The sequence below is a fragment of the Atractosteus spatula genome, chromosome 11 (genome assembly GCF_055471065.1).
Source record: "Atractosteus spatula isolate fAtrSpa1 chromosome 11, fAtrSpa1.hap1, whole genome shotgun sequence".
Classification (NCBI taxonomy): Eukaryota; Metazoa; Chordata; class Actinopteri; order Semionotiformes; family Lepisosteidae; genus Atractosteus; species Atractosteus spatula.
This window is the reverse complement of record NC_142716.1, coordinates 25713343-25740768: the sequence shown is the minus strand read 5'-3', so window position 1 is coordinate 25740768 and position 27426 is coordinate 25713343. Positions and strand designations below refer to the sequence as shown.

General features: G+C 37.5%; 1 protein-coding gene across 1 annotated transcript in view; it reads right to left on the bottom strand.

Annotated features, from left to right (window-relative positions):
- The window catches only part of LOC148823731 (deoxyribonuclease-2-alpha-like), a 38812-nt gene extending 11701 nt beyond the window's left edge, over positions 1 to 27111 (bottom strand). The window contains exon 1 of the mRNA XM_088928096.1: positions 26931 to 27111. Coding sequence (XP_088784222.1) covers positions 26931 to 27111 — 181 coding nt within the window. The remainder of the gene's footprint in view (positions 1 to 26930) is intronic.
- Positions 27112 to 27426: the final 315 nt, after the last annotated feature.

Here is a 27426-nt window from a genome sequence, read left to right as displayed (position 1 = left end):
CATGCGAGCTCTCTTGTAGCCTACTGGTCTAGGTGCGTGACTATCAACTGGCAGGTTGTGTGTTTGAATCCAGCTAGTGCTGAACTTTCATTTTAACAAACATTTCTTCGAAAAAATAGGTAAGCGATATTATGGATATTATGTGTGTGTGTGCAACAGTACATTTTTATAGAGAAATGGAGGCTGGACAGTATGTGTTACAATATAAACATTTATACTGATTTAAATCGTGTTCTGATTTAAATCGCAAACGCGTGTTTAATTATGTGTTTTTAATCATAATCAGGCTAATGCATTTCTACATTTTCTGTATGAACCAGCTTAGAGGTTCATACAGAAAGACAGCTTGTGTTTAAATTGAGTGTAAGGTAATTTATGCTTCTAAAGTCATGGTCAGTATTATTGTACTGTGCTGTACTGTGTCACATTATTTTATAGCGTTTTTATTGCGTTATTAAATCCGGTGGCGCTGTGTTAGTTTCCTGACTCACATTATTTAAACTACCACATTGATCATTCATCTCTAAATAAACTTTATTTTATATAGCGTTTTAAGCGATTAGGTAATTAGATTGCTCATAAACCTAATCGCTTTTTCTACATAAACACAGCGTGATTGCTCTCTGAAAATGCTTTTCCTTTATTTTTAAAGTAGGCTCAGATTTCAACTATAGATCGTATTATTATAAACTTTCTTGGAAAAATGTATTTTATGTAAACCATGTTTGCTATTAATTCATTTAGGGCTAAAATACGTTCATTGTCTTCCAATCGAGTCGAGTTGACATTGGAAGCCTGCCACACCCGGACTGTTAAACCAACGCATTAGCACGTCAAAGCCCATTGAGCCAGTATTGGCTTTAGTATCCCCCCCTTCTCCCCTCAATTCAATTCAATTCAAGGTGTTTTATTTGCATGACAGATGGGTACAAGCAGTGTTGGGTCTGTATATTGTAACGCTTACGGCAGACAGGCACTGTGTAAGAGCCGGTGCACCAGAGCAGCGCACCGAGGGAGCGTCTGCATTTCTAACTTAGTTTTTAAAATTAGTCAAGCAATATGAAGCATCTCCTTTTACTTAGTGCCTGAGCATAAAAAGAATAGGAGCATACTGCAACGCGTGTGAAGGCCATAAACGATATTAATTTTGGAACATAAACATACAGTATATGGCTGGTCTTGGTACTTTAAAGAAAAAAATACACACCAGTATTCCATTTCTCCCTAAACATTTTAAGCATCGAAGTCTTTAACTAACACGATACCGGAGTCAACAAGCATACTTTTAGAATTTGATTAAAAGGGAATATAATATGGAATCGCGTATCTCAAGAAATTAATAACGATATAATTATATTCATGTTGCAAAAGAACTGCAACGGACATAAAAACTCCCTTGCTTTTAACAGAGCGTTCCATAATTTCTAACTACGAAAATGCCAGGTGAAAGGATTTGTAAACATATTTTGTTAAAGCAAGTCAGTTTTTTCCACAACACATAAAAGACATTTTTCCAAGAAAGTTTAGCCTTTGTCACTAATGAAACCACTAAATAAAGACATAAATATAGAAATCTTAAGATTTGTTCTATTTAATGTTGGTAGCAGGATGAACTGTCAGAGTGTATATTTTGTCGCAGAGTTGCTGCAAGATGTTAACAGTGAAAAAGGTATTTAGAAATGAGTTATTTCAAGATGAAAATTTTCAGAATAATTGCAAATCTAGCAGGATAGAGAAAGCACAGAAAACTGGCAGTTAGATTGATCAGATTAGTATGAAAAGTCATTTAGCAAAGGGAATTAGAAGAGTGACAAACTAGTATACTTTAGATCTTTTTTTCTGAACCAGGGACAATCTGATCATGTTTCCCTATAACAATAATAAAAAACTTTATTTGATATATCACCATTAAAGGTGGCATCTCAAAGCAATACAGTAGATGTAAAAACAGATAAAAGGACCACAGATTACAAAGTAAATGCATATAAGAAAGACAAGCAGTTAGAGGTGCTACCAAAATTAGAAAATGAAGCAGATACAGACACTAAGTCTTCTGAAAAGAAAGGTTCTGAGGTTAGATTTAAACTGGCCCTGGTGTGTGTGTGTTTGTGTCTGTCTGTCCTGTGATGGACTGGCGCTATGTCCAGGGTGTATTCTGCCTTGTGTCCGTCGCTTACTGGGATAGGCTCCAAATCCTCTGTACTGGATAAAGAGATTAGAAATGGATGGAAGTAAAGGCACTGTGTGGATGGAACTATACACAGTGTTAGAAACCCACTATGAAATGGCAGCATCTCACTGAGAATAAACCATTTTATACTGCTGGCTTAAGGAAACAGCCTTTCCACCTCTCTTGCACATCAGTATCCATACCTAGTTATTTAAACAAATTGCCTCTAATTATAAACATCTTAATATGCTGGCTCTGTGGATCCGCATCAGCTATGTTTGCCCATTCCTTCAATTCATGTGCATCCAACACACAGTTCAACGCTAGCAACTACACAAAATCTAAAATATGAGCTCTACTTGCCACTTACAGTACCAACAGTACCAGCTAACTTTAGTAGTGACATTTTCATGGATCTTTTTAACAATAAAATTTACAACATCAGACTTCAGACACAATTAAACAGGCCTCAAAAAAGTCTGGTACAAACATTTTCAGCATGGAATAAACCGTTACTTTAATGGTATAAACCTTAAATGGATTCATATTCTCAATACGATTTGGTGCTCAGTAACATGACTTAGAAAATGACAGAAGACATACGTATCATGCTTATCTTCTATTTTTCATAATCGTAAACTCCTTAAGGCAGTTACATTTTCTCTGTTCTGACCTGGAGTTACAGAGAAATTTAAATTCTAATAAGAGATTTGTAATGAGGAAAGTCATACCAATCACTCATACAGTACCAGGATTTGCAATTACAATACAAATACTTTCTTTCTGTATGTGTTTATTTTGCAGTTTGAGTCTATGGCATTCCTTTGGGGGTCTATACTCCAAGGCATGACTTTTTTATGTATAAACATCAGTATTTACTGCTATTAATTACTGTACGATTTATAGTTGAAATCTGAGCCTAGATATAAAGTTAGATATAAAGTTAAAATCTCGACAAAGCAATGTAGGAAATACAGAGAAAATAAATCCTTTCTGACATCTAAAATCAGTTTCGATCAAGGTCTCTAAAACGAACAAGAAAAAGAAGATTTTCGGAGGGCAATTACGCTGTGTTTATATAGAATAAGTGATTTATGAGCAATCTAATTTCTTGTTCGTTTAAAACAGTGAAATGTCAGCTGTAAAAGATCGCACCAGAAACAGCACTCTCTCTGCCTGTCATAGACGTTCAGGAAAGGCTGAATGAAGTCATGTCAAGTACAATAATTCGGAGATCAATAATAACAGTTGTAGGACAGTATATAAGGAGGATAAGGATTTTGAAGTTGACTCGAAATCTGATAGGTAACCAGTGCAAGGACTTGAAAACAGGTGTAATGCATCCCTGATAGGATTCTTGCTGTCATATTCTGAACATATTGAAGATTGCTCAGTGTGGATTTAATTTCCTCAGTGAACAGGATGTGCATTTATTAATTCTAGAAAAAAACTAGATTTCTCTAGTTCTTAGTTTCTCTAGTTCCCTTTAAAATAAACTATTATTCCACAATGCAGAGTATTACATGGCCAGTATTTACACATGATATTTGTGATTTAAAGAAATTAACACAAGCAGCTTTTGGAGATTTAAGTGTTGGCTGAGTTATTGCAGGATAAAAGACTAGAGATGTTGGCAAGAAGAAGATAGTTTGGGGAAAGCTGAGGAATACACTTATAACAAGAACACTTCCTAATGGGGTTAGGCATACTTTTGATGAAGATGATGAAGTTAACAGACTATATGTTTACATAGATACTGAAATAAGGATTGTATTTTAGATTATGTGTAGTTGCTGGCATTGAACTGTGTGTTGGATGCACATGAATTGAAGGAATGGGCAAACATAGCTGATGCGGATCCACAGAGCCAGCATATTAAGATGTTTATAATTAGAGGCAAGTTGTTTAAATAACTAGGTATGGATACTGATGTGCAAGAGAGGTGGAAAGGCTGTTTCCTTAAGCCAGCAGTATAAAATATTTTATTCTCAGTGAGATGCTGCCATTTCATAGTGGGTTTCTAACACTGTGTATAGTTCCATCCACACAGTGCCTTTACTTCCATTTCTAATCTCTTTATCCAGTACAGAGGATTTGGAGCCTATCCCAGTAAGCAACGGACACAAGGCAGAATACACCCTGGACATAGCGCCAGTCCATCACAGGACAGACAGACACAAACACACACACACCAGGGCCAGTTTTCCCATAAACCAATTAACTTACCAGTATGTTTTGGAGTGCGAGAGGGAGTCATATCACACATATGGAGAAAAACCATGTAACCCAGAGAGAACATGTAAACCCCACACACACAGGATGGCAGGAATTGAACCTAGGACCCCAGTGCTGCAAGATAGCAATGCTAACCACTTTGCCACCATTATAAATGGATGGATATCTTAGTTATCTTTCTAGTTCACAGGTTTGCATGCATAATTTAATTTTGAAAGCCACTGAGACATCAGGTACTACTGTTGTATTTATGAAAAAGAAACAAAACAAAAAACATACTAACAACTGTGCCATCCTACTCCTTAGCTAATACATTTTATTATTCATAAACAGTTAACATTGTTAGCAAAATATTTTGAATTATATTTAACCCTATTTTTTCTTTAGTTTTGTATTTAACTTATTATATGATAGTCAGACTTAATGTATATTTGAACAATGAAAATATATTTTTACAAGATTTTACATTAAGCACTTAAAATTAATATGGTTAATAATAGTAAACTGTAACATGCTGTAACAAGATCGGTTAAACTGCGAAGAAAATGCTTTCAGAGAAAATGTTTCAGGTGTGAAGAACATAGATCTCCAATGCAATTTCAACCAAACCTGTTCCCACACACCCTGCCCCCACTACCATTAGAATATACACAAAGCACTCAAATCTTTCGAGCTAATGATCAGGTGACCCGAGAGAGAGCGAGAGAAACACCAAGGGGTGCGGAACCAGGGAACTATTTACATGGAAAACGGGCGATCTCCCCAGACTGTCCGCCCGTTTCACTGTTACCTGGATACCTCTTTATTTAGAACTCACAGACACTGATTTTTAGTTTAGAAGGATTCAAGTAGGGTTTTAGATGAAAGGCAGCGACCTTAATCAAGCCCAAATCACAGTTGAACCCATTCAGAGCCTACATTACATTTTAGCGTTTCATTCTGAGCAGAAGACCCTCACACCTGAAGAAGGGGGAGGTGTTTTTCGCTGGAAATCTCGCCTGCTTCTACTTTACAACCGGAGTGCTGGCTGTGACGAATTAAACCGGTTTTACAAGTTTCAATCACAGACCATGTGACATGGGAGTCAGGAAACTCCACCGGATTTGATAACGCTATAAAAACGCTATAAAATAATGTGACTTGGCACAGAACAAGTTTACAGCACAGTTCAATAATAAATGCTGACCATGACTTTAGAAGCATAAATTGCCTTACACTCAATTTAAACACAAGCTGTCTTTAGCCCTCTAAGCTGGTTCATACAGAAATGTAGAGATCCAGGCTCAGAACACACAGCTTCATTAGCGAATACATATGCAGGACAACTAGAGAAGACGTTTTACAGAGGATGGATTTTTAGAAACATCCCATCAGTGACATCACTGAAGTCAACTCCTACTGTAGGTACTGTAACTGTCGTGTGGATAGTTTCACAAGAATCAGACAAAGGTTTAAGCATCGCTTGTTCTAGATAAAACTGCATAAAAAAAACAACAACCCATAATGTACTTCTTTGCGGCTCTGTTTGCCCAAATCATATATTCACAACGTGAAATCTAGAAAATAATATTACGTAACCAAAATCCGCAATATGGAAACAGAACCTGTGTAATTGTTGATAGATGATGTACTCGTAACATTTTTTCAAGACGAACTACAACATTTAAAAAATGACTTGTATGTACTTGATATCTCTAATCAATCCACGGGTCCCAGCACGCATACCGTTTCGCGCTTCTTATTAGTTGCTCAAAAGTAATTTGACCTTATGAAATGCATAATATAAACCTAGAAACATATACGTGAGCAGTACTTAAGCACTGTAGTATCGGTGTTAAGACATACCTCTCAAATACTGTAAATCAAGTTAAAAATATCTCAAGACAGATTCTGGTCATAATGAAACCATGTTTCGTGTATGTTTTCTTTAAAGTACCGAGACCAGCCATATACTGTATGTTTATGTTCCAAAATTAATATCGTTTATGGCCTTCACACGCGTTGCAGTATGCTCCTATTCTTTTTATGCTCAGCTACTAAGATTTCCCTTCAGTGGTAAAATTAGATATGAATAGTCAATACTTAAACGGGCACAGTTAAGACATTAAATATACATATACATACTGTATACAGTACAGTTTGCATACGGTAATATGTTTATGTTCCTAAATCAATCTCTTTTATGAGCATGTGAAAGGCATGGTGAATCACTGTACTTTGCATGATTGGAAACAAATGCGTGATTGCGAAATGCTGTGGTGTTACTTTTACAAAGATGGTCAATGAAAAAAAGAATGTTGACCAGGGCAATACTTTGAGTTTACACTTACAGCTTGTCCAAGGTCATTCATTATTAATACTATTAGTAATATCTTCGTTAAAGACTTTGATGGCCACAGCTCAAACATGAGAGGTTGAGCTTTATTAGCTCCACCTTGCGGAAATTCCGGATACTATTATTTTGCTTGTCGTATTATAGGAGAATTTACGGTAACTCGCGGTATTTACCGGTAGCTTGCGGTAGACTGCGTACAGCGTACCGCAAAATAATGCGGTATCGCCCGCGCATTTTGAATGGCTGCATCTGTATGGATACTGATGTGCAAGAGAGGTGGAAAGGCTGTTTCCTTAAGCCAGCACAATAAAATGTTTTATTCTCAGTGAGATGCTGCCATTTCATAGTGGGTTTCTAACACTGTGTACAGTTCCATCCACACAGTGCCTTTACTTCCATCCATTTCTAATCTCTTTATCCAGTACAGAGGATTTGGAGCCTATCCCAGTAAGCGACGGACACAAGGCAGAATACACCCTGGACATAGCGCCAGTCCATCACAGGACAGACAGACACAAACACACACACACCAGGGCCAGTTTAAATCTAACCTCAGAACCTTTCTTTTCAGAAGACTTAGTGTCTGTATCTGCTTCATTTTCTAATTTTGGTAGCACCTCTAACTGCTTGTCTTTCTTATATGCATTTACTTTGTAATCTGTGGTCCTTTTATCTGTTTTTACATCTACTGTATTGCTTTGAGATGCCACCTTTAATGGTGATATATCAAATAAAGTTTTTTATTATTGTTATAGGGAAACATGATCAGATTTAAAAAGATCTAAAGTATACTAGTTTGTCACTCTTCTCATTCCCTTTGCTAAATGACTTTTCATACTAATCTGATCAATCTAACTGCCAGTTTTCTGTGCTTTCTCTATCCTGCTAGATTTGCAATTATTCTGAAAATTTTCATCTTGAAATAACTCATTTCTAAATACCTTTTTCACTGTTAACATCTTGCAGCAACTCTGCGACAAAATATACACTCTGACAGTTCATCCTGCTACCAACATTAAATAAAACAAATCTTAAGATTTCTATATTTATGTCTTTATTTAGTGGTTTCATTAGTGACAAAGGCTAAACTTTCTTGGAAAAATGTCTTTTATGTGTTGCGGAAAAAACTGACTCGCTTTAACAAAATATGTTTAAAAATCCTATCACCTGGCATTTTCATAGTTAGAAATTATGGAACGCTCTGTTAAAAGCAAGGGAGTTTTTATGTCCGTTGCAGTTCTTTTGCAACATGAATATAATTATATCGTTATTAATTTCTTGAGATACGCGATTCCATATTATATTCCCTTTTAATCAAATTCTAAAAGTATGCTTGTTGACTCCGGTATCGCGTTAGTTAAAGACTTTGATGCTTAAAATGTTTAGGGAGAAATGGAATACTGGTGTGTACAGATGCAGCCATTCAAAGTGCGCGGTACAGACACCGCGGTACAGATACCGCAGGTATGATGACACGGGATACCGCGGTGCGTGATTGGTTGACCGACAGGGGCACTCGTGGTCCGTTGGTCTGTCGTAGAAAGACTTACTGTAAACGTCTTTACTGTGCCCGTTGTAGATATTGAATTTTACCACTGAAGGGAAATCTTAGTAGCTGAGCATAAAAAGAATAGGAGCATACTGTAACGCGTGTGAAGGCCATAAACGATATTAATTTTGGAACGTAAACATACAGTATATAGCTGGTCTTGGTACTTTAAAGAAAAAAATACACACCGGTATTCCATTTCTCCCTAAACATTGTAAGCTTCGAAGTCTTTAACTAACGTGATACCGGAGTCAACAAGCATACTTTTAGAATTTGATTAAAAGGGAATATAATATGGAATCGCGTATCTCAAGAATTTAATAACGGTATGATTATATCCGTGTACTGCGGCAGGGCTGTGTAGGGCTGTTTCGCCTGCCTGAGCATGCGAGCTCTCTTGTAGCCTACTGGTCTAAGTGCGTGACTACCAACTGGCAGGTTGTGTGTTCGAATCCAGCTGGTGCTGGACATCTATTTTAACAAACATTTCTTCGAAAAAATAGGTAAGCGATATTATGGACAATCAGTTGACTTTTATATTTCAAAATATCGCAACATGATCGATATTTGCGATATTTTGAACATATCTTCCCTTCTGACAGCGGTTCCCGCTTCTATTGTGTGTGTGTGTGTGCAACAGTAAATTTTTATAGAGAAATGGAGGCTGGACAGTATGCGTTACAATATAAACATTTATATTGATTTAAATCGTGTTCTGATTTAAATCGCAAACGCGTGTTTAATTATGTGTTTTTAATCATAATCAGGCTAATGCATTTCTACATTTTCTGTATGAACCAGCTTAGAGGTTCATACAGAAAGACAGCTTGTGTTTAAATTGAGTGTAAGGTAATTTATGCTTCTAAAGTCATGGTCAGTATTATTGTACTGTGCTGTACTGTGTCACATTATTTTATAGCGTTTTTATTGCGTTATTAAATCCGGTGGCGCTGTGTTAGTTTCCTGACTCACATTATTTAAACTACCACATTGATCATTCATCTCTAAATAAACTTTATTTTATATAGCGTTTTAAGCGATTAGGTAATTAGATTGCTCATAAACCTAATCGCTTTTTCTACATAAACACAGCGTGATTGCTCTCTGAAAATGCTTTTCCTTTATTTTTAAAGTAGGCTCAGATTTCAACTATAGATCGTATTATTATAAACTTTCTTGGAAAAATGTATTTTATGTAAACCATGTTTGCTATTAATTCATTTAGGGCTAAAATACGTTCATTGTCTTCCAATCGAGTCGAGTTGACATTGGAAGCCTGCCACACCCGGACTGTTAAACCAACGCATTAGCACGTCAAAGCCCATTGAGCCAGTATTGGCTTTAGTATCCCCCCCTTCTCCCCTCAATTCAATTCAATTCAAGGTGTTTTATTTGCATGACAGATGGGTACAAGCAGTGTTGGGTATGTATATTGTAACGCTTACAGCAGACAGGCACTGTGTAGGAGCCGACGCACCAGAGCAGCGCCTGCATTTATAACTTAGTTTTTAAAATTAGTCAAGCAATACGAAGCATCTCCTTTTACTTAGTGCCTGAGCATACTGCAACGCGTGTGAAGCCCATAAACGATATTAATTTGGAACTTAAACATACAGTATATGGCTGGTCTCGGTACTTTAAAGAAAACATACACACCAGCATTCCATTTCTCCCTAAACATTTTAAGCATCGAAGTCTTTAACTAACACGATACCGGAGTCAACAAGCATACTTTTAGAATTTGATTAAAAGGGAATATAATATGGAATCGCGTATCTCCAGAATTTAAAGACCAGACAATCGCAAACTCGTTTTCAATAAAATTATTTTATTCATTCAGCAGTTTGTGAGAGGGACATCCAGCAGGGAGAGACACACACACCGGTTTTCATTGACAACATTGTTTTTTTTTCAATTCCTCTTGTCTAACAGGAATGTTTTGTTTGTGGACAGACTGTTAGACAAGAGGAAAAGACCGCCTCCTCCTACGAAGCATTTCGTTGATCCGATCACGAATTCTTTTCCAGTCGTACGCAGCAAGGGTTGAGAATCTCCGATTCACCATCGTACTAATGGTTTCCCGGAGATTGCAAGGCAAGGCACTTTTGCCTCTGGACCCATCGAAATTTACAGACGTGGTCCACCCCCAGTAAATTTCAAAAGTCACAAGATTTCGAAACACGAGGGCGGCGTAGCGGTCGGCTCTTGCTTTCCCGTCTATGCCGATGCACTGCAAGTACAACCCCCCCTCCATCTCCTGGGTGATGGGTAGCAGTTGGACATCTGGGAGAATTATTCGTCCCACTGGCATCTGTGAATTCCGCTGTGCTTCCTGGGGGGAGATAGCCGGCGGGGACAGCATCAACAGAGTCCTGCGCGGTGGTGAACTGAGAGGCCGGGATGGAGTTTTTTAATTTGTTAGACAAATTTCCTCTTGTCTAACAGTCTGTCCACAAACAAAACATTCCTGTTAGACAAGAGGAATTGAAAAAAAAACAATGTTGTCAATGAAAACCGGTGTGTGTGTCTCTCCCTGCTGGATGTCCCTCTCACAAACTGCTGAATGAATAAAATAATTTTATTGAAAACGAGTTTGCGATTGTCTGGTCTTTAAATTCTGGAGATACGCGATTCCATATTATATTCCCTTTTAATCAAATTCTAAAAGTATGCTTGTTGACTCCGGTATCGCGTTAGTTAAAGACTTCGATGCTTAAAATGTTTAGGGAGAAATAATTTAATTTTGAAAGCCACTGAGACATCAGGTACTACTGTTGTATTTATGAAAAAGAAACAAAACAAAAAACATACTAACAACTGTGCCATCCTACTCCTTAATTAATACATTTTATTATTCATAAACAGTTAACATTGTTAGCAAAATATTTTGAATTATATTTAACCCTATTTTTTCTTTAGTTTTGTATTTAACTTATTATATGATAGTCAGACTTAATGTATATTTGAACAATGAAAATATATTTTTACAATATTTTACATTAAGCACTTAAAATTAATATGGTTAATAATAGTAAACTGTAACATGCTGTAACAAGATCGGTTAAACTGCGAAGAAAATGCTTTCAGAGAAAATGTTTCAGGTGTGAAGAACATAGATCTCCAATGCAATTTCAACCAAACCTGTTCCCACACACCCTGCCCCCACTACCATTAGAATATACACAAACATTTTAGCGTTTCATTCTGAGCAGAAGACCCTCACACCTGAAGAGTGCTGGCTGTGACGAATTAAACCGGTTTTTCCGGTTTCAATCACAGACCATGTGACATGGGACTCAGTAAACTAACAGCACCACTGGATTTGATAATACCTAACCAAAATCCGCAATATGGAAACAGAACCTGTGTGATTGTTGATAGATGATGTACTCGTAACATTTTTTCAAGACGAACTACAACATTTAAAAAATGACTTGTATGTACTTGATATCTCTAATCAATCCATGGCTCCCAGCACAAAACGAAAGTAAAACGCATACCGTTTCGCGCTTCTTATTAGTTGCTCAAAAGTAATTTGACCGTATGAAATGCATAATATAAACCTAGAAACATATACGTGAGCAGTACTTAAGCACTGTAGTATCGGTGTTAAGACATACCTCTCAAATACTGTAAATCAAGTTAAAAATATCTCAAGACCGATTCTGGTCGTAATGAAACCATGTTTCGTGTATGTTTTCTTTTTCATCTTGAAATAACTCATTTCTAAATACCTTTTTCACTGTTAACATCTTGAAGCAACTCTGCGACAAAATATACACTCTGACAGTTCATCCTGCTACCAACATTAAATAAAACAAATCTTAAGATTTCTATATTTATGTCTTTATTTAGTGGTTTCATTAGTGACAAAGGCTAAACTTTCTTGGAAAAATGTCTTTTATGTGTTGCGGAAAAAACTGACTCGCTTTAACAAAATATGTTTAAAAATCCTTTCACCTGGCATTTTCGTAGTTAGAAATTATGGAACGCTCTGTTAAAAGCAAGGGAGTTTTTATGTCCGTTGCAGTTCTTTTGCAACATGAATATAATTATATCGTTATTAATTTCTTGAGATACGCGATTCCATATTATATTCCCTTTTAATCAAATTCTAAAAGTATGCTTGTTGACTCCGGTATCACGTTAGTTAAAGACTTCGAAGCTTACAATGTTTAGGGAGAAATGGAATACTGGTGTGTATTTTTTTCTTTAAAGTACCGAGACCAGCCATATACTGTATGTTTATGTTAAGATTTCCCTTCAGTAGTAAAATTAGATATGAATATTCAATACTTAAATGGGCACAGTTAAGACATTAAATATACATATACATATTGTATACAGTACAGTTTGCATACGGTAATATGTTTATGTTACGTGATTAAAAAATAAATAAATAAAACTGGAAGGTCCAGCACCAGCTGGATTTGAACACACAACCTGCTAGTTGGTAGTCACGCACCTAGACCAGTAGGCTACAAGACAGCTCCCATGAACAAGCAGGCGAAACAGCCCTACACAGCCCTGCCGCAGTACACGGATATAATCATACCGTTATTAATTTCTTGAGATACGCGATTCCATATTATATTCCCTTTTAATCAAATTCTAAAAGTATGCTTGATGACTCCGGTATCACGTTAGTTAAAGACTTCGAAGCTTACAATGTTTAGGGAGAAATGGAATACCGGTGTGTATTTTTCCTTGTGATATTTTAAGCTCTAGTTGAATGATAGGTGTCGCATTTTAAATCATTTTCGTAGCTAGAAATTATGAAACGCCCTGTTAAAAGCAAGGAAGTTTTTATGCCCGTTGAAGTAAAACAAAATGCCTGACAAAGTATGGCTTGGACAGATTCCAAGTGCTTGTACAAATGTGCTAAAGAAATTATACTTTGAGTATACAGCTTGTCCAAAGTCATCCATTATTAATACTATTAGTAATATCTTCAGTAAAGGCTTTGATATTTCTGATAAAGGTAGGTTGTGTACTTTTGTCCAACTGAGCAATCTTGCTTTCATAAAATATACCAACATTTTAATGACTGATGATTAACATGCTGTAATACACAGTTCAAAATTAAAGGCTCAAATGCTGTACATGAGAGGTTAAGCTCCCCCTGGCGGTTTTACAAGGCGACGCCGGATAGTTAACCACGTGACACCACGTTAACTGCGTCATACCGCGTGATACTGTGACACGCCCACCGGGGTATGCAGCGAAATACCTCACGCATTTTGAATGGCTGCATCTGTATGTTTTCTTTAAAGTACCGAGACCAGCCATATACATATACATATATGTTTAAGTTCCAAAATTAATATCGTTTATGGACTTCACACGCGTTGCAGTATGCTCCTATTCTTTTTATGCTCAGGCACTAAGATCTCCCTTCTGCTTTGTGTAAGGATGGTATCAAAAGCAATCTTAAGTGGTGAGAAAGCTGTGCTCAATGTATTTAAGGGACTTAAACGTAAAAGGAGATGCTTCATATTGCTTGACTAATTTTAAAAACTAAGTTATAAATGCAGACGCTCCCTCGGTGCGCTGCTCTGGTGCGCCGGCTCTTACACAGTGCCTGTCTGCCGTAAGCGTTACAATATACATACCCAACACTGCTTGTACCCATCTGTCATGCAAATAAAACACCTTGAATGGAATTGAATTGAGGGGAGAGGGGGTGAATACTAAAGACAATACTGGCTCAATACCAATACAGGCTTTGACGTGCTAATGCGTTGGTTTAACAGTCCGGGTGTGGCAGGCTTCCAATGTCAACTCGACTCGATTGGAAGACAATGAACGTATTTTAGCCCTAAATGAATTAATAGCAAACATGGTTTACATAAAATACATTTTTCCAAGAAAGTTTATAATAATACGATCTATAGTTGAAATCTGAGCCTACTTTAAAAATAAAGGAAAAGCATTTTCAGAGCGCAATCACACTGTGTTTATGTAGAAAAAGCGATTAGGTTTATGAGCAATCTAATTACCTATTCGCTTAAAACGCTATATAAAATAAAGTTTATTTAGAGATGAATGATCAGTGTCGCAGTTTAAATAATGGGAGTCAGGAAACTAACACACAGCGCCACCGGATTTAATAACGCAATAAAAACGCTATAAAATAATGTGACTAGACACAGAAAAAGTTTACAGCACAGTACAATAATAAATGCTGACCATGACTTTAGAAGCATAAATTACCTTACACTCAATTTAAACACAAGCTGTCTTTCTGTATGAACCTCTAAGCTGGTTCATACAGAAAATGTAGAAATGCATTAGCCTGATTATGATTAAAAAACACACATAATTAAACACGCGTTTGCGATTTAAATCAGAACACTACCCCCCTCTCTCCCTCAATTCAATTCAATTCAAGGTGTTTTATTTGCATGAAAGATGGGTACAATTCTTGTTGGGAATGTATACTTTGATATTTACACCCGGCGCGGCACCGAGGGAGCGTCTGCATTTATAACTTGGTTTTTAAAATTAGTCAAGCAATATGAAGCATCTCCTTTAACTTTTAAGTCCCTTAAATACATTGAGCACAGCTTTCTCACCATCCTTACACAAAGCAGAAACTGTCCGATGACTCACAGTACAAGTGGAAAGATTACAGATTTTAATCGTCTTTAATTTTGTCTTTAATTGCCTGTGGAGTGTATCTTATTAAGCTATAAATTGTATTTTGAGCGCGTTTTTTGACTTTTTTTTAATTGCATTTTCGGCGCGGACAGCACATACAAGGGTTAATGAACTGCGCCAAGAAATTTAAAATAGTATTCTTTAGGTGTGAGGGTAGGAGTGGACCGCAGCAGGCATAATCAGCAAACCAGGAAAACAAAGAACAGGACAGGTGAGATGTGTATCCAGAAAGCGAGTGATCAGAAAAAGGAAATGGAAAACGCAGAAAAAGGAAACGCTTTACAGGATAAAAACAATAACAACAGTAGTGGCTGGGCAAACGATTTTTTTTATCGAAATACAAATTGAGATACTGTACTGTATAATGATGTGCATGAACAAAGGTATACTGCAAAGTTTCCTTAGATACGCGATTAATGCTTCGTAGGAGGAGGCGGTCTTTTCCTCTTGTCTAACAGTCTGTCCACAAACAAAACATTCCTGTTAGACAAGAGGAATTGAAAAAAAAACAATTTTGTCAATGAAAACCGGTGTGTGTGTCTCTCCCTGCTGGATGTCCCTCTCACAAACTGCTGAATGAATAAAATAATTTTATTGAAAACGCGTTTGCGATTGTCTGGTATTTAATTTGGTCCCTTTTAACTGTTTTTCGATCTACTGTATTGCTTTGAGATGCCACTTTTAAAGGCGATATGTAAAATAAAGTTTTTTATTATTGTTATAGAGAAACATGATCAGATTTTCCCTGGTTCAGAAAAAAGATCTAAAGTGCTACACATAACTTTCTTAATTCGATGTATTTAAAGCAGTGAACTACTGTAGGTGTCACATAACATTCAGAAATACAATCACGTATTTGACAAATAAAAACGATTATAATCTAATCCTTCCACGTTTGATCCCAAAATCCCAAGAAATATAAATCTTGACGGGTAGAAAGCTATGCTGAAAGTTTATTAAGATACTTAGAAGACAAAGATACTGTATCAATTTATGTTGCATTAGCCTGATTATGATTAAAAAACACATATAATTAAACACGCGTTTGCGATTTAAATCAGAACACGATTTAAATCAATATAAATGTTTATATTGTAACGCATACTGTCCAGCCTCCATTTCTCTATAAAAATTTACTCTGTTGCACACACACACACACAATAGAAGCAGGAACCGCTGTCAGAAGGGAAGATATGTTCAAAATATCGCAAATATCGATCATGTTGCGATATTTTGAAATATAAAAGTCAATTGATTGTCCATAATATCGCTATTCTATTTTTTCGAAGAAATGTTTGTTAAAAGAAAAGTCCAGCACCAGCTGGATTCGAACACACAACCTGCCAGCTGGTAGTCACGCACCTAGACCAGTCGGCTACAAGACAGCGCGCATGAACAGGCAGGCGAAACAGCCCTACACAGCCCTGTCGCAGCACACGAATACCGTTATTAAATTCTTTAGATACGCGATTCCATATTATATTAGCAGAAAAGCTTAAAACTACCACTTTTTCACACGCTATTTCACATGCTAGTTAAATACTTCGATGCTTAAAATCGTTAGGGAGAAATGGAATACTGGTGTGTATTTTTTTCTTTAAAGTACCAAGACCAGCTATATACTGTATGTTTATGTTCCAAAATTAATATCGTTTATGGCCTTCACACGCGTTACAGTATGCTCCTATTCTTTTTATGCTCAGCTACTAAGATTTCCCTTCAGTGGTAAAATTCAATATCTACAACGGGCACAGCAAAGACGTTTACTGTACTGTAAGTCTTTCTACGACAGACCAACAGACCACGAGTGCCCCTGTTGGTCAACCAATCACATACTGCGGTACCACGCGTCATCTTGCGTCACACTGAGCGACGCCACCTGCGGTACGTGTCTGTAACGCGCACTTTGAATGGCTGCATCTGTATGTGTAAGTCCCGCAGAAGAAGGTCTGTGCATTTTCATGCCCACTGGAGGGCCAGAATGATGTAGAATGATTTTTCACATCTGGAAGCTCCGGGGTGCTGTGAACCAGCCACACTCCTGTCTGTCTTCAATGTTTTTAAAGGACAAGTCTGCTCCTTTTGAACAGAGTCCATTATCAAGCCTGCTTCCAGCTGACGAAGTCAATTAATCAATTCAGTTCAAGAATCAAACAAGAACTGTATAATTGATCAAACTAAACAAAAAAACTTCTATTTTGGGCTAGTTTTCAATTCTCTTAATCTGACTTTTGGCTTTTTTGTCCAACCCAATTTAACTGAACATACTTCATGGCCAAAGGTCAGATTAAGAGAATTGAAAACAATAGTCCAAAATAGGACTATTCTTAATCCTATTAATTATTTTCAGTTCTCTTGAACTGACAATTGGCCATGAAGTATGTAGATTTATTTCTTAATCTCAACAATTTAATTTACTGTATTCATTTAGAAATGGGCTACTGTAAATTCAATTCAATAGAAACCTAGAGCCCAAAACAAGCATCTTTAGTTTTGTTTTACCCAGCAGATGAATCTTTTATTATAAACATCAGTATTATATTGACTTACAGAAGTGTTTTTAAACTCAGTGATTTTCACCAGGAGAAAAAGCTTTGAAGGCAACAGATTTGTTCTTAGCTTATGTGATGCCTCAGTCAAAGAAATGTAAATGGGAAAAAAACTAATGAACAAAAACAAGATGGAAATATATACTTTAAAGCTTTATGATTCAAGTTTTAAAACCAGAAAACACAGAAAGCTGGTGTTGGTATTCTTCAGACACAGTATATACTTCGGATGTGCCATCATGTCTTGACCATACACACAGTAAATCATAAAATAAATGTTTTCTACTGAATCAATGATTTGGACAAAATCTGCAGAATCACACATGTAAATGTTCTACCCTGAAATAGTGTAAATTTTAAAATATTTTATTTTAGATATATATAAAATGAACAATTCACATCCTGTATATGTAGCAAACATTGCACTTGGCTTTAATCATAGGAATAAGCAAGCAAACCCCGCAAGTATTACAGATACAATTATATTGTTTGTTGTGCTGTCTATGATGTTTTTTTCCCCCCCATTTTCTGTGTCCTTCTGTCTTGTACAGATGCAGCCATTCAAAATGGGTGGGGTATTTCGCGGCATACCCCGGTGGGCGTGTTGCGGTATCACGCGGTTTCACGTGGTATCACGCAGTATCACGCGGTTAATCGACGTCATTTGACGTCATGCCGGAAACTATCCGGCATCACCTTGTAAAACCGCCAGGGGGAGCTTATACTCTCATGTACAGCATTTGAGCTTTTAATTTTGAACTGTGTATTACAGCATGTAAATCATCAATCATTAAAATGTTGGTATATTTTATGAAAGCAAGATTGCTCAGTTGGACAAAAGTACACATCCTACTTTTATCAGAAATATTTATGCATCAAAGCCTTTACCGAAGATATTACTAATAGTATTAATAATTAATGACTTTGGACAAGCTGTATACTCAAAGTATAATTTCTTTAGCACATTTGTACAAGCACTTGGAATCTGTCCAAGCCATACTTTGTCAGGCATTTTGTTTTACTTCAACAGGCATAAAAACTCCCTTGCTTTTAACAGGGCGTTTCATAATTTCTAACTACGAAAATGATTTAAAATGCGACACTTATCATTCAACTAGAGCTCAAAATATCACAAGGATCCTCAAGAGCACAGCAAAGACTGTATTAAAAGATACTTGTATGAGATACATGAGAATCCAGGCTTTTTTTATCAATGCTTTCTTTTCCGTATACCAGATTTTATGGAACCACTTCAGAAGGGTGTCAGCCAGTCAGATTCCAGGAATCGGTACTTTAAAGGAAAAATACACACCGGTATTCCATTTCTCCCTAAACATTTCAAGCATCGAAGTATTTAACTAGCATGTGAAATAGCGTGTGAAAAAGTGGTACTTTTAACATTTTCTGCTAATATAATATGGAATCGCGTATCTAAAGAATTTAATAACGATATGATTATATTCGTGTACTGCGACAGGGCTGTGTAGGGCTGTTTCGCCTCTCTCTTCATGCGATTTCCCTTGTAGCCTACTGGTCTACATGCCCGCTTACCAACTCACGGGTTGTGTGTTCAAATCCAGCTGGTGCTGGACTTTTCTTTTAACAAACATTTCTTCGAAAAAATAGAATAGCGATATTATGGACAATCAATTGACTTTTATATTTCAAAATATCACAACATGATCGATTCTAAGTCATTTTTGATAACAATGAATAGTCACCTTCTTCCCTTCTGACAACGGTCCCTGCTTCTATTGTGTGTGTGTGTGTGTGTGTAAGTGTGTGTAATAGAGTAAATTTTTATAGAGAAATGGAGGCTGGACAGTATGCGATACAATATAAACATTTATATTGATTTAAATCGTGTTTTGATTTAAATCGCAAACGCGTGTTTAATTATATGTGTTTTTTTAATCATAATCAGGCTAATGCAACATAAATTGATACAGTATCTCTGTCTTCTAGGTATCTTAATAAACTTTCAGCATAGCTTTCTACCCGTTTAGATTTATATTTCTTGGGATTTTGGGATCAAACGTGGAAGGATTAGATTGTAATCGTTTTTATTTTTCAAATACGTTTTAGAAAAGTGTAATCTATACCTGCCCAGACTGTACGCCTTCCTAAACCCCGCCTTTCACTAGTGTCCTGCTCTTCCCCGCGCACCCCAGCCGGGCGCTCTTCGGCCTGTGCCCGGGACGAATGTATATTTTAATATTTACACCCGGCGCGGCACCGAGGGAGCGTCTGCATTTATAACTTAGTTTTTAAAATTAGTCAAGCAATATGAAGCATCTCCTTTTACTTTTAAGTCCCTTAAATACATTGAGCACAGCTTTCTCACCACTTAAGATTACTTTTTGATACTATCCTTACACAAAGCAGAAACTTTCCGATGACATACGGTACAAGTGGAAAGATTACAGATTTTAATCGTCTTTAATTTTGTTACGTTATACGTTTTAGGAACGTTTCATCTAAACAAACACCACAAAACTATTCTCGATTGTATTTCTGAATGTTATGTTACACCTACAGTAGTTCACTGCTTTAAATACATCGAATTAAGAATGTTAGGTGTAGCACTTTAGATCTTTTTTTCTGAACCAGGGAAAATCTGATCATGTTTCTCTATAACAATAATAAAAAACTTTATTTTACATATCACCTTTAAAAGTGGCATCTCAAAGCAATACAGTAGATCGAAAAACAGTTAAAAGGGACCAAAGTAAATACCAGACAAATGCAAACGCGTTTTTAATAAAATGCTTTTATTCATTCAGCAGAGAGTGAGAGGGACATCCAGCAGAGAGAGACACACACACCGGTTTCCATTGACAAAAAGTAATTGTTTTTTTTACATGTTTTGTTTGTGGACAGACTGTCCACAAACGTGAGACTGTCTTTCTCAGACTTACATCCCCGAATGTCCCCCGCCCCGGTCAACAATCCTAGGAAGGCTAGGTGCCTTTTGCCGAAGTCGGGAGACATTAGAGGCTTGCCACACCCGGACTGTTAAACCAACGCATTAGCACGTCAAAGCCCATTGAGGACCCGGGCGCAATAATTGTTTTGTCCCTTGATTTACTGATCTGCATTAATTATGGAAATCGAGTTCCTGCTCTGTGCAGACGACCTGGTCCCGCTGTCGCCCACAGAACAGAGGCTGCGCCAGAACCTGGCACTGCTGGAGCAGCACTGTCAGACCTGGGCGCCGACAATCAATCTGGACAAGACCAGAGTTATGGTTTTCCAGAAAAAAAGCCAGACCTCAGGGAAACAGGTACAAATTCACACTTAACAACACATTAACACCTAACAACGGGAGCAGGGACGAATTAGGCCAGTACCCACTATTGTTAAACATACAGAAAAGGATATTAAAGTATTGAATATTAGTATTGGCTTTAGTATTAGCCATACAGAACATTAAAGTGCCCCTTTTCCATTCAGCGGGTGCCTGAGCCGCTGTGTCCTATCTTCTGACAGTCGCCGTTGTGAATGTCTGTAGAGTGTATCTTATTTTTAGTAAATAAAGTGCATTTTTGCACACTATATGTGCAAACGTTTTATGATATGTCGCTGTTGTGAATGTCTGTGGACATGTGCTGGCTGGACAGGAGGCTCTACTGTACACAGAGAGCTTAGAAGACAAAGATATCAATTTATTTTAGTAAAAAATTTATATATCACCTTTAAAAGTGGAATCTCAAAGCAAAGTAAATACCCAACACTGATTGTACCCATCTGTCATGCTAATAAAACACCTTGAATTGAATTGAACTGAGGGAGAGAGGGGGGGAGGGCGCGCGAGATAACCAGGACGCAAGGCAAATAAGATACACTCCACAGACATTCACAACAGCGACATATGAAACGTTTGCACATATAGTTAAGTTATTACTTGGTTTTCAAAGTGCAATGAAATACAATATTGTTGTTGCTGCTGTTCTTGTTGTTTTTATCCTGTAAAGCGTTTTGAGAAGCCACCTTTAAAGGCGATATATACTGTAAAAGCGCTGATTCTTATGGAATGTGTTCCGCCGGGGATTCAAATTTTTATTTATTTATTTTTTAATCGCGTATCTTAGGAAATCTCAGTCTAACTTTGTTCATGAACAAACAGTGGCATGTTACATTATTATTAGTTTTTTTATTTCGAGAGACATGATAAGTAGTTCAAGTGTTTTTTTTAACTTCCTGAAAAACAACTAATAATTTAACTATATGTGCAAACGTTTTATGATATGTCGCTGTTGTGAATGTCTGTGGACATGTGCTGGCTGGACAGGAGGCTCTACTGTACACAGAGAGGGGCGGGAGGAGGGGACAAGCCGATACATACTCTTAGAGTTTGATTAATAGGGAATATAATACAAAAATATAGTACTAAAAATAAGATACACTCTACAGACATTCACAGCGGCGACTGTCAGAAGATAGGACACAGCGGCTCAGGCACCCGCTGAATGGAAAAGGGGCACTTTAATGTTCTGTATGGCTAATACTAAAGCCAATACTAATATTCAATACTTTAATATCCTTTTCTGTATGTTTAACAATAGTGGGTACTGGCCTAATTCGTCCCTGCTCCCGTTGTTAGGTGTTAATGTGTTGTTAAGTGTGAATTTGTACCTGTTTCCCTGAGGTCTGGCTTTTTTTCTGGAAAACCATAACTCTGGTCTTGTCCAGATTGACTGTCGGCGCCCAGGTCTGACAGTGCTGCTCCAGCAGTGCCAGGTTCTGGCGCAGCCTCTGTTCTGTGGGCGACAGCGGGACCAGGTCGTCTGCACAGAGCAGGAACTCGATTTCCATAATTAATGCAGATCAGTAAATCAAAGGACAAAACAATTATTGCGCCCGGGTCCTCAATGGGCTTTGACGTGCTAATGCGTTGGTTTAACAGTCCGGGTGTGGCAAGCCTCTAATGTCTCCCGACTTCGGCAAAAGGCACCTAGCCTTCCTAGGATTGTTGACCGGGGCGGGGGACATTCGGGGATGTAAGTCTGAGAAAGACAGTCTCACGTTTGTGGACAGTCTGTCCACAAACAAAACATGTAAAAAAAATGTAAAAAAAACAATTACTTTTTGTCAATGGAAACCGGTGTGTGTGTCTCTCTCTGCTGGATGTCCCTCTCACTCTCTGCTGAATGAATAAAAGCATTTTATTAAAAACGCATTTGCGTTTGTCTGGTATTTACTTTGGTCCCTTTTAACTGTTTTTCGATCTACTGTATTGCTTTGTGATGCCACTTTTAAAGGTGATATGTAAAATAAAGTTTTTTATTATTGTTATAGAGAAACATGATCAGATTTTCCCAGGTTCAGAAAAAAAGATCTAAAGTGCTACACCTAACATTCTTAATTCGATGTATTTAAAGCAGTGAACTACTGTAGGTGTAACATAACATTCAGAAATACAATCGAGAATAGTTTTGTGGTGTTTGTTTAGATGAAACGTTCCTAAAACGTATAACGTAACAAAATTAAAGACGATTAAAATCTGTAATCTTTCCACTTGTACCGTATGTCATCGGAAAGTTTCTGCTTTGTGTAAGGATAGTATCAAAAAGTAATCTTAAGTGGTGAGAAAGCTGTGCTCAATGTATTTAAGGGACTTAAAAGTAAAAGGAGATGCTTCATATTGCTTGACTAATTTTAAAAACTAAGTTATAAATGCAGACGCTCCCTCGGTGCCGCGCCGGGTGTAGATATTAAAATATACATTCGTCTCGGGCACAGGCCAAAGAGCGCCCGGCTGGGGTGCGCGGGGAAGAGCAGGACACTAGTGAAAGGCGGGGTTTAGGAAGGTGTACAGTCTGGGCAGGTATAGATTACACTTTTCTAAAACGTATTTGAAAAATAAAAACGATTACAATCTAATCCTTCCACGTTTGATCCCAAAATCCCAAGAAATATAAATCTAAACGGGTAGAAAGCTATGCTGAAAGTTTATTAAGATACCTAGAAGACAGAGATACTGTATCAATTTATGTTGCATTAGCCTGATTATGATTAAAAAAACACATATAATTAAACACGCGTTTGCGATTTAAATGAAAACACGATTTAAATCAATATAAATGTTTATATTGTATCGCATACTGTCCAGCCTCCATTTCTCTATAAAAACTTACTCTATTACACACACACACACAATAGAAGCAGGAAGCAGAAGCAGGGACCGTTGTCAGAAGGGAAGAAGGTGACTATTCATTGTTATCAAAAATGACTTAGAATCGATCATGTTGTGATATTTTGAAATATAAAAGTCAATTGATTGTCCATAATATCGCTATTCTATTTTTTCGAAGAAATGTTTGTTAAAAGAAAAGTCCAGCACCAGCTGGATTTGAACACACAACCCATGAGTTGGTAAGCGGGCACGTAGACCAGTAGGCTACAAGGGAAGTCACATGAAGAGAGAGGCGAAACAGCCCTACACAGCCCTGTTGCAGTACACGAATATAATCATATCATTATTAAATTCTTTAGATACGCGATTCCATATTATATTCCCTTTTAATCAAATTATAAAAGTATGCTTGTTGACTCCGGTATCTCTTTAGTTAAAGACTTCGATGCTTAAAATGTTTAGGGAGAAATGGAATACTGGTGTGTATTTTTTCTTTAAAGTACCAAGACCAGCCATATACTGTATGTTTATGTTCCAAAATTAATATCATTGATGGCCTTCACACGCGTTACAGTATGCTCCTGTGTCATCTCCCAGAAAGTGAGGTCAGGATATACATTGTCTTTTCGATCTGTTTATTTTCACAGGCTTCTCTTATAATTCAAAAGCCTTTTGTGCAATACAAATACAGACTTTGTATTGATATTTTTTATATTCCTTCCTAAAAGACTGTGGACTTTGGGTATCTTCTATACAACAATCAACCTCCAAAGTCATTTAAACCTGCTCCTTCATCTTTTGGACACAGCAAAGGTAAGTAACATTTTATAATGTACAGATGCAGCCATTCAAAGTGCGCGTTACAGACACGTTCCGCAGGTGGCGTCGCGCATTGTGACGCAAGATGACGCGCTGCACTGCAGTACATGATTGGTTGACCGACAGGGGCACTCGTGGTCCGTTGGTCTGTCGTAGAAAGACTTACAGTAAACGTCTTTGCTGTGCCCGTTGTAGATATTGAATTTTACCACTGAAGGGAAATCTTAGTAGCTGAGCATAAAAAAGAATAGGAGCATACTGTAACGCGTGTGAAGGCCATAAACGATATTAATTTTGGAACATAAACATACAGTATATGGCTGGTCTCGGTACTTTAAAGAAAAAAAACACACCAGTATTCCATTTCTCCCTAAACATTTTAAGCATCGAAGTCTTTAACCAACGTGATACCGGAGTCAACAAGCATACTTTTAGAATTTGATTAAAAGGGAATATAATATGGAATCGCGTATCTAAAGAAATTAATAACGATATAATTATATTCATGTACCGCAACACAAGAATAGTACACGCTGTACGATCTCTGTTGATAATGTTTCTGTAGGGCTTTTTCAACAGTCCTCATGTGACCTTGCCAGTGGAGCTGTGGGTTAGGTTCCTAACTCACACATCACACGTTGGGTGTTTGAATTCAGCCGGAGCTGTGACTTTTTTTTTTAACAAACATTTCTTTGAAAAAATAAAATAGGGTTAGTGTTAGGGTTACTGTCAAACTAAATCAACAATTGATTTAAGGACGATCTGTCAAAGTGCAATGAAATACAATATTGTTGTTGTTGTTATTGTTGTTTTTATCCTGTAAAGCGTTTTGAGAAGCCACCTTTAAAGGCGCTATATAAAAGCGCTGATTCTTACGGAATGTGTTTTCTTTCTTCTTTTTTTCAGCATGGAATAAACCTATTACTTGATTCTTATGGATGCCCGGTTCCGCCGGGGATTTAAAAAAAAACCCCATGGAATCGCGTACATTATCTAAGGAAATAGCAGTATAACCTTATTCATGCACAAACAGTGGCATGTTACATTATTAATTTGGGTGTCTCCTCTTGCCAGAAACCTATAAATTGCATTTTGAGTGCGTTTTTTGACTTTTTAAAAAATTTTTAAATTACAACCCATAAATAAAGCTGATACTGTTTAGACTTTTAATTATTTAAAACTGTATTACAGCAGCACAATGCACAATGCAACGTTAATCGCTATCTTTGTCTTCTGTGTCTTAATGTTCACCTCTCTGTCCAGCAAATTAACAATAGTAATAATAATGAACTTTATTGTATATGGCGCCTTTAAAGGTGGCTCCTCAAAGCGCTTTACAGGATAAAAACAATAACAATACTGTTAGGCTGGGCAAACGATTTTTATTTTTTTTAAAAAAGAAATACAAAATGAGATATAAAGATGTGTTCCGGCTTAGACATTAACGAAGAGCATAACGAAGGTCATAAAGGTCATAAACGATATTAATTTTGGAACATCAACATATTATGTAAACTGTATGTTGCTGTTATTGGTATTTTAAAGAAAAAATACTGTAAAATTCTGGGTTCGGTACAATGTTTCAGGCATTCATGTAAAGGACAACAGAGCTTTCACTGGCCGATTATCAAACTTTATTGATAAATCAAAAACAAAAACTATCCGACCAAACCAGAAAAAGAAAAAAAAGAATAACGGACACAGCGCGAGCCTGCATTCTCTCCTCAGCCGTCCACACCACACTTTTCCCTGGGTCAGAGATTAAATAAAACTTCACTTGCACCAAACAAATTACCACACACTGAACACTGAACATGTTAACCCAAATATGTCTCACAATACTTTTATGGTACATTACTTTGCTAAAATGTATTTAAAAATAAAAACGATTACAAACGCCAGCAGAGAGAGAGACACACACACAGTTCTTCATTGTCAAAAAGTGATTGTTTTTTACTTTGTCAGCACCCAGACAAACGCAAACGCGTTATTAATGAAATGCTTTTATTCATTCTTAATCGAACTCACAAGTTGTCATCTGCTGTTGAAGCTCTGTGAGACTAGACTCACACATGGCTAGACTTGACTATTTAACCATGAGATTATGTTTATGTTTATTCATCTTCCTTGTTATGCACTGAGAATGATAAGCACCCCAAACACGAGGGCGGCGTAGCGGTCGGCTCTGGCTTTCCCATCTATACCGATGCACTGCAAGTACAACCCCCCCTCCTTCTCTTGAGTGATGGGCAACAGTTGGATATCTGGGAGAATTGTTCGTTCCACTGGCGTCTGTGAATTCCGCTGTGTAAACGGTGCTTCCTGAGGGGAGACAGACGGCGGGGACAGCGTCAGCCAGGTCCTGGGCGGTGGTGAGCAGAGAAGCCGGGATGGAGTGTCCTGAGGCGGTGTGTGCTCTGGGGGGGGCAGAGCTTCCGCCAGGCATTGCAACCTGCGCAGTGGGGGGAGCCACTCACCGGGAGACAGCTGCTCAAGCGTTTGACTGCCGGTACACACTGTCTCCGGCTTCTGCATCTTCAGGAGTGTCTCTAACCTCCCAATCCTCCCCTGTAATGCGTCGCACTGCTCCCGCTGCTGCCGAAAAGTCTCCATACAGGTGCTGCCTCTACAGGCTGGCACCCTTGAAATTCCTTGCATTTGGAATCTTTTTCCTGGAATTGAGCATTTGTTTGGTCACGTAGGTTTCCCATTATTCTGGAGCTGGTTAAAGTTCAGAAACCTTCCTGGACAGCACTGATTTTCATTCTGCACTGAGGAGAAGAGTCGGATAAAAACAGTCGACTCCGACTCTCGAAACGTCCAGAAATACATTCACATTTAAAGATGTTGAAATACTCCATGGTACATATGCTTATGTTCCAGTGATTTGCAATTCACCAGTGTGGACAAGTGGCCCCTTTGAACTTATTCAGATTTAATGTTTTGTCTTAGCGATGTATTACAGTCTTCTGT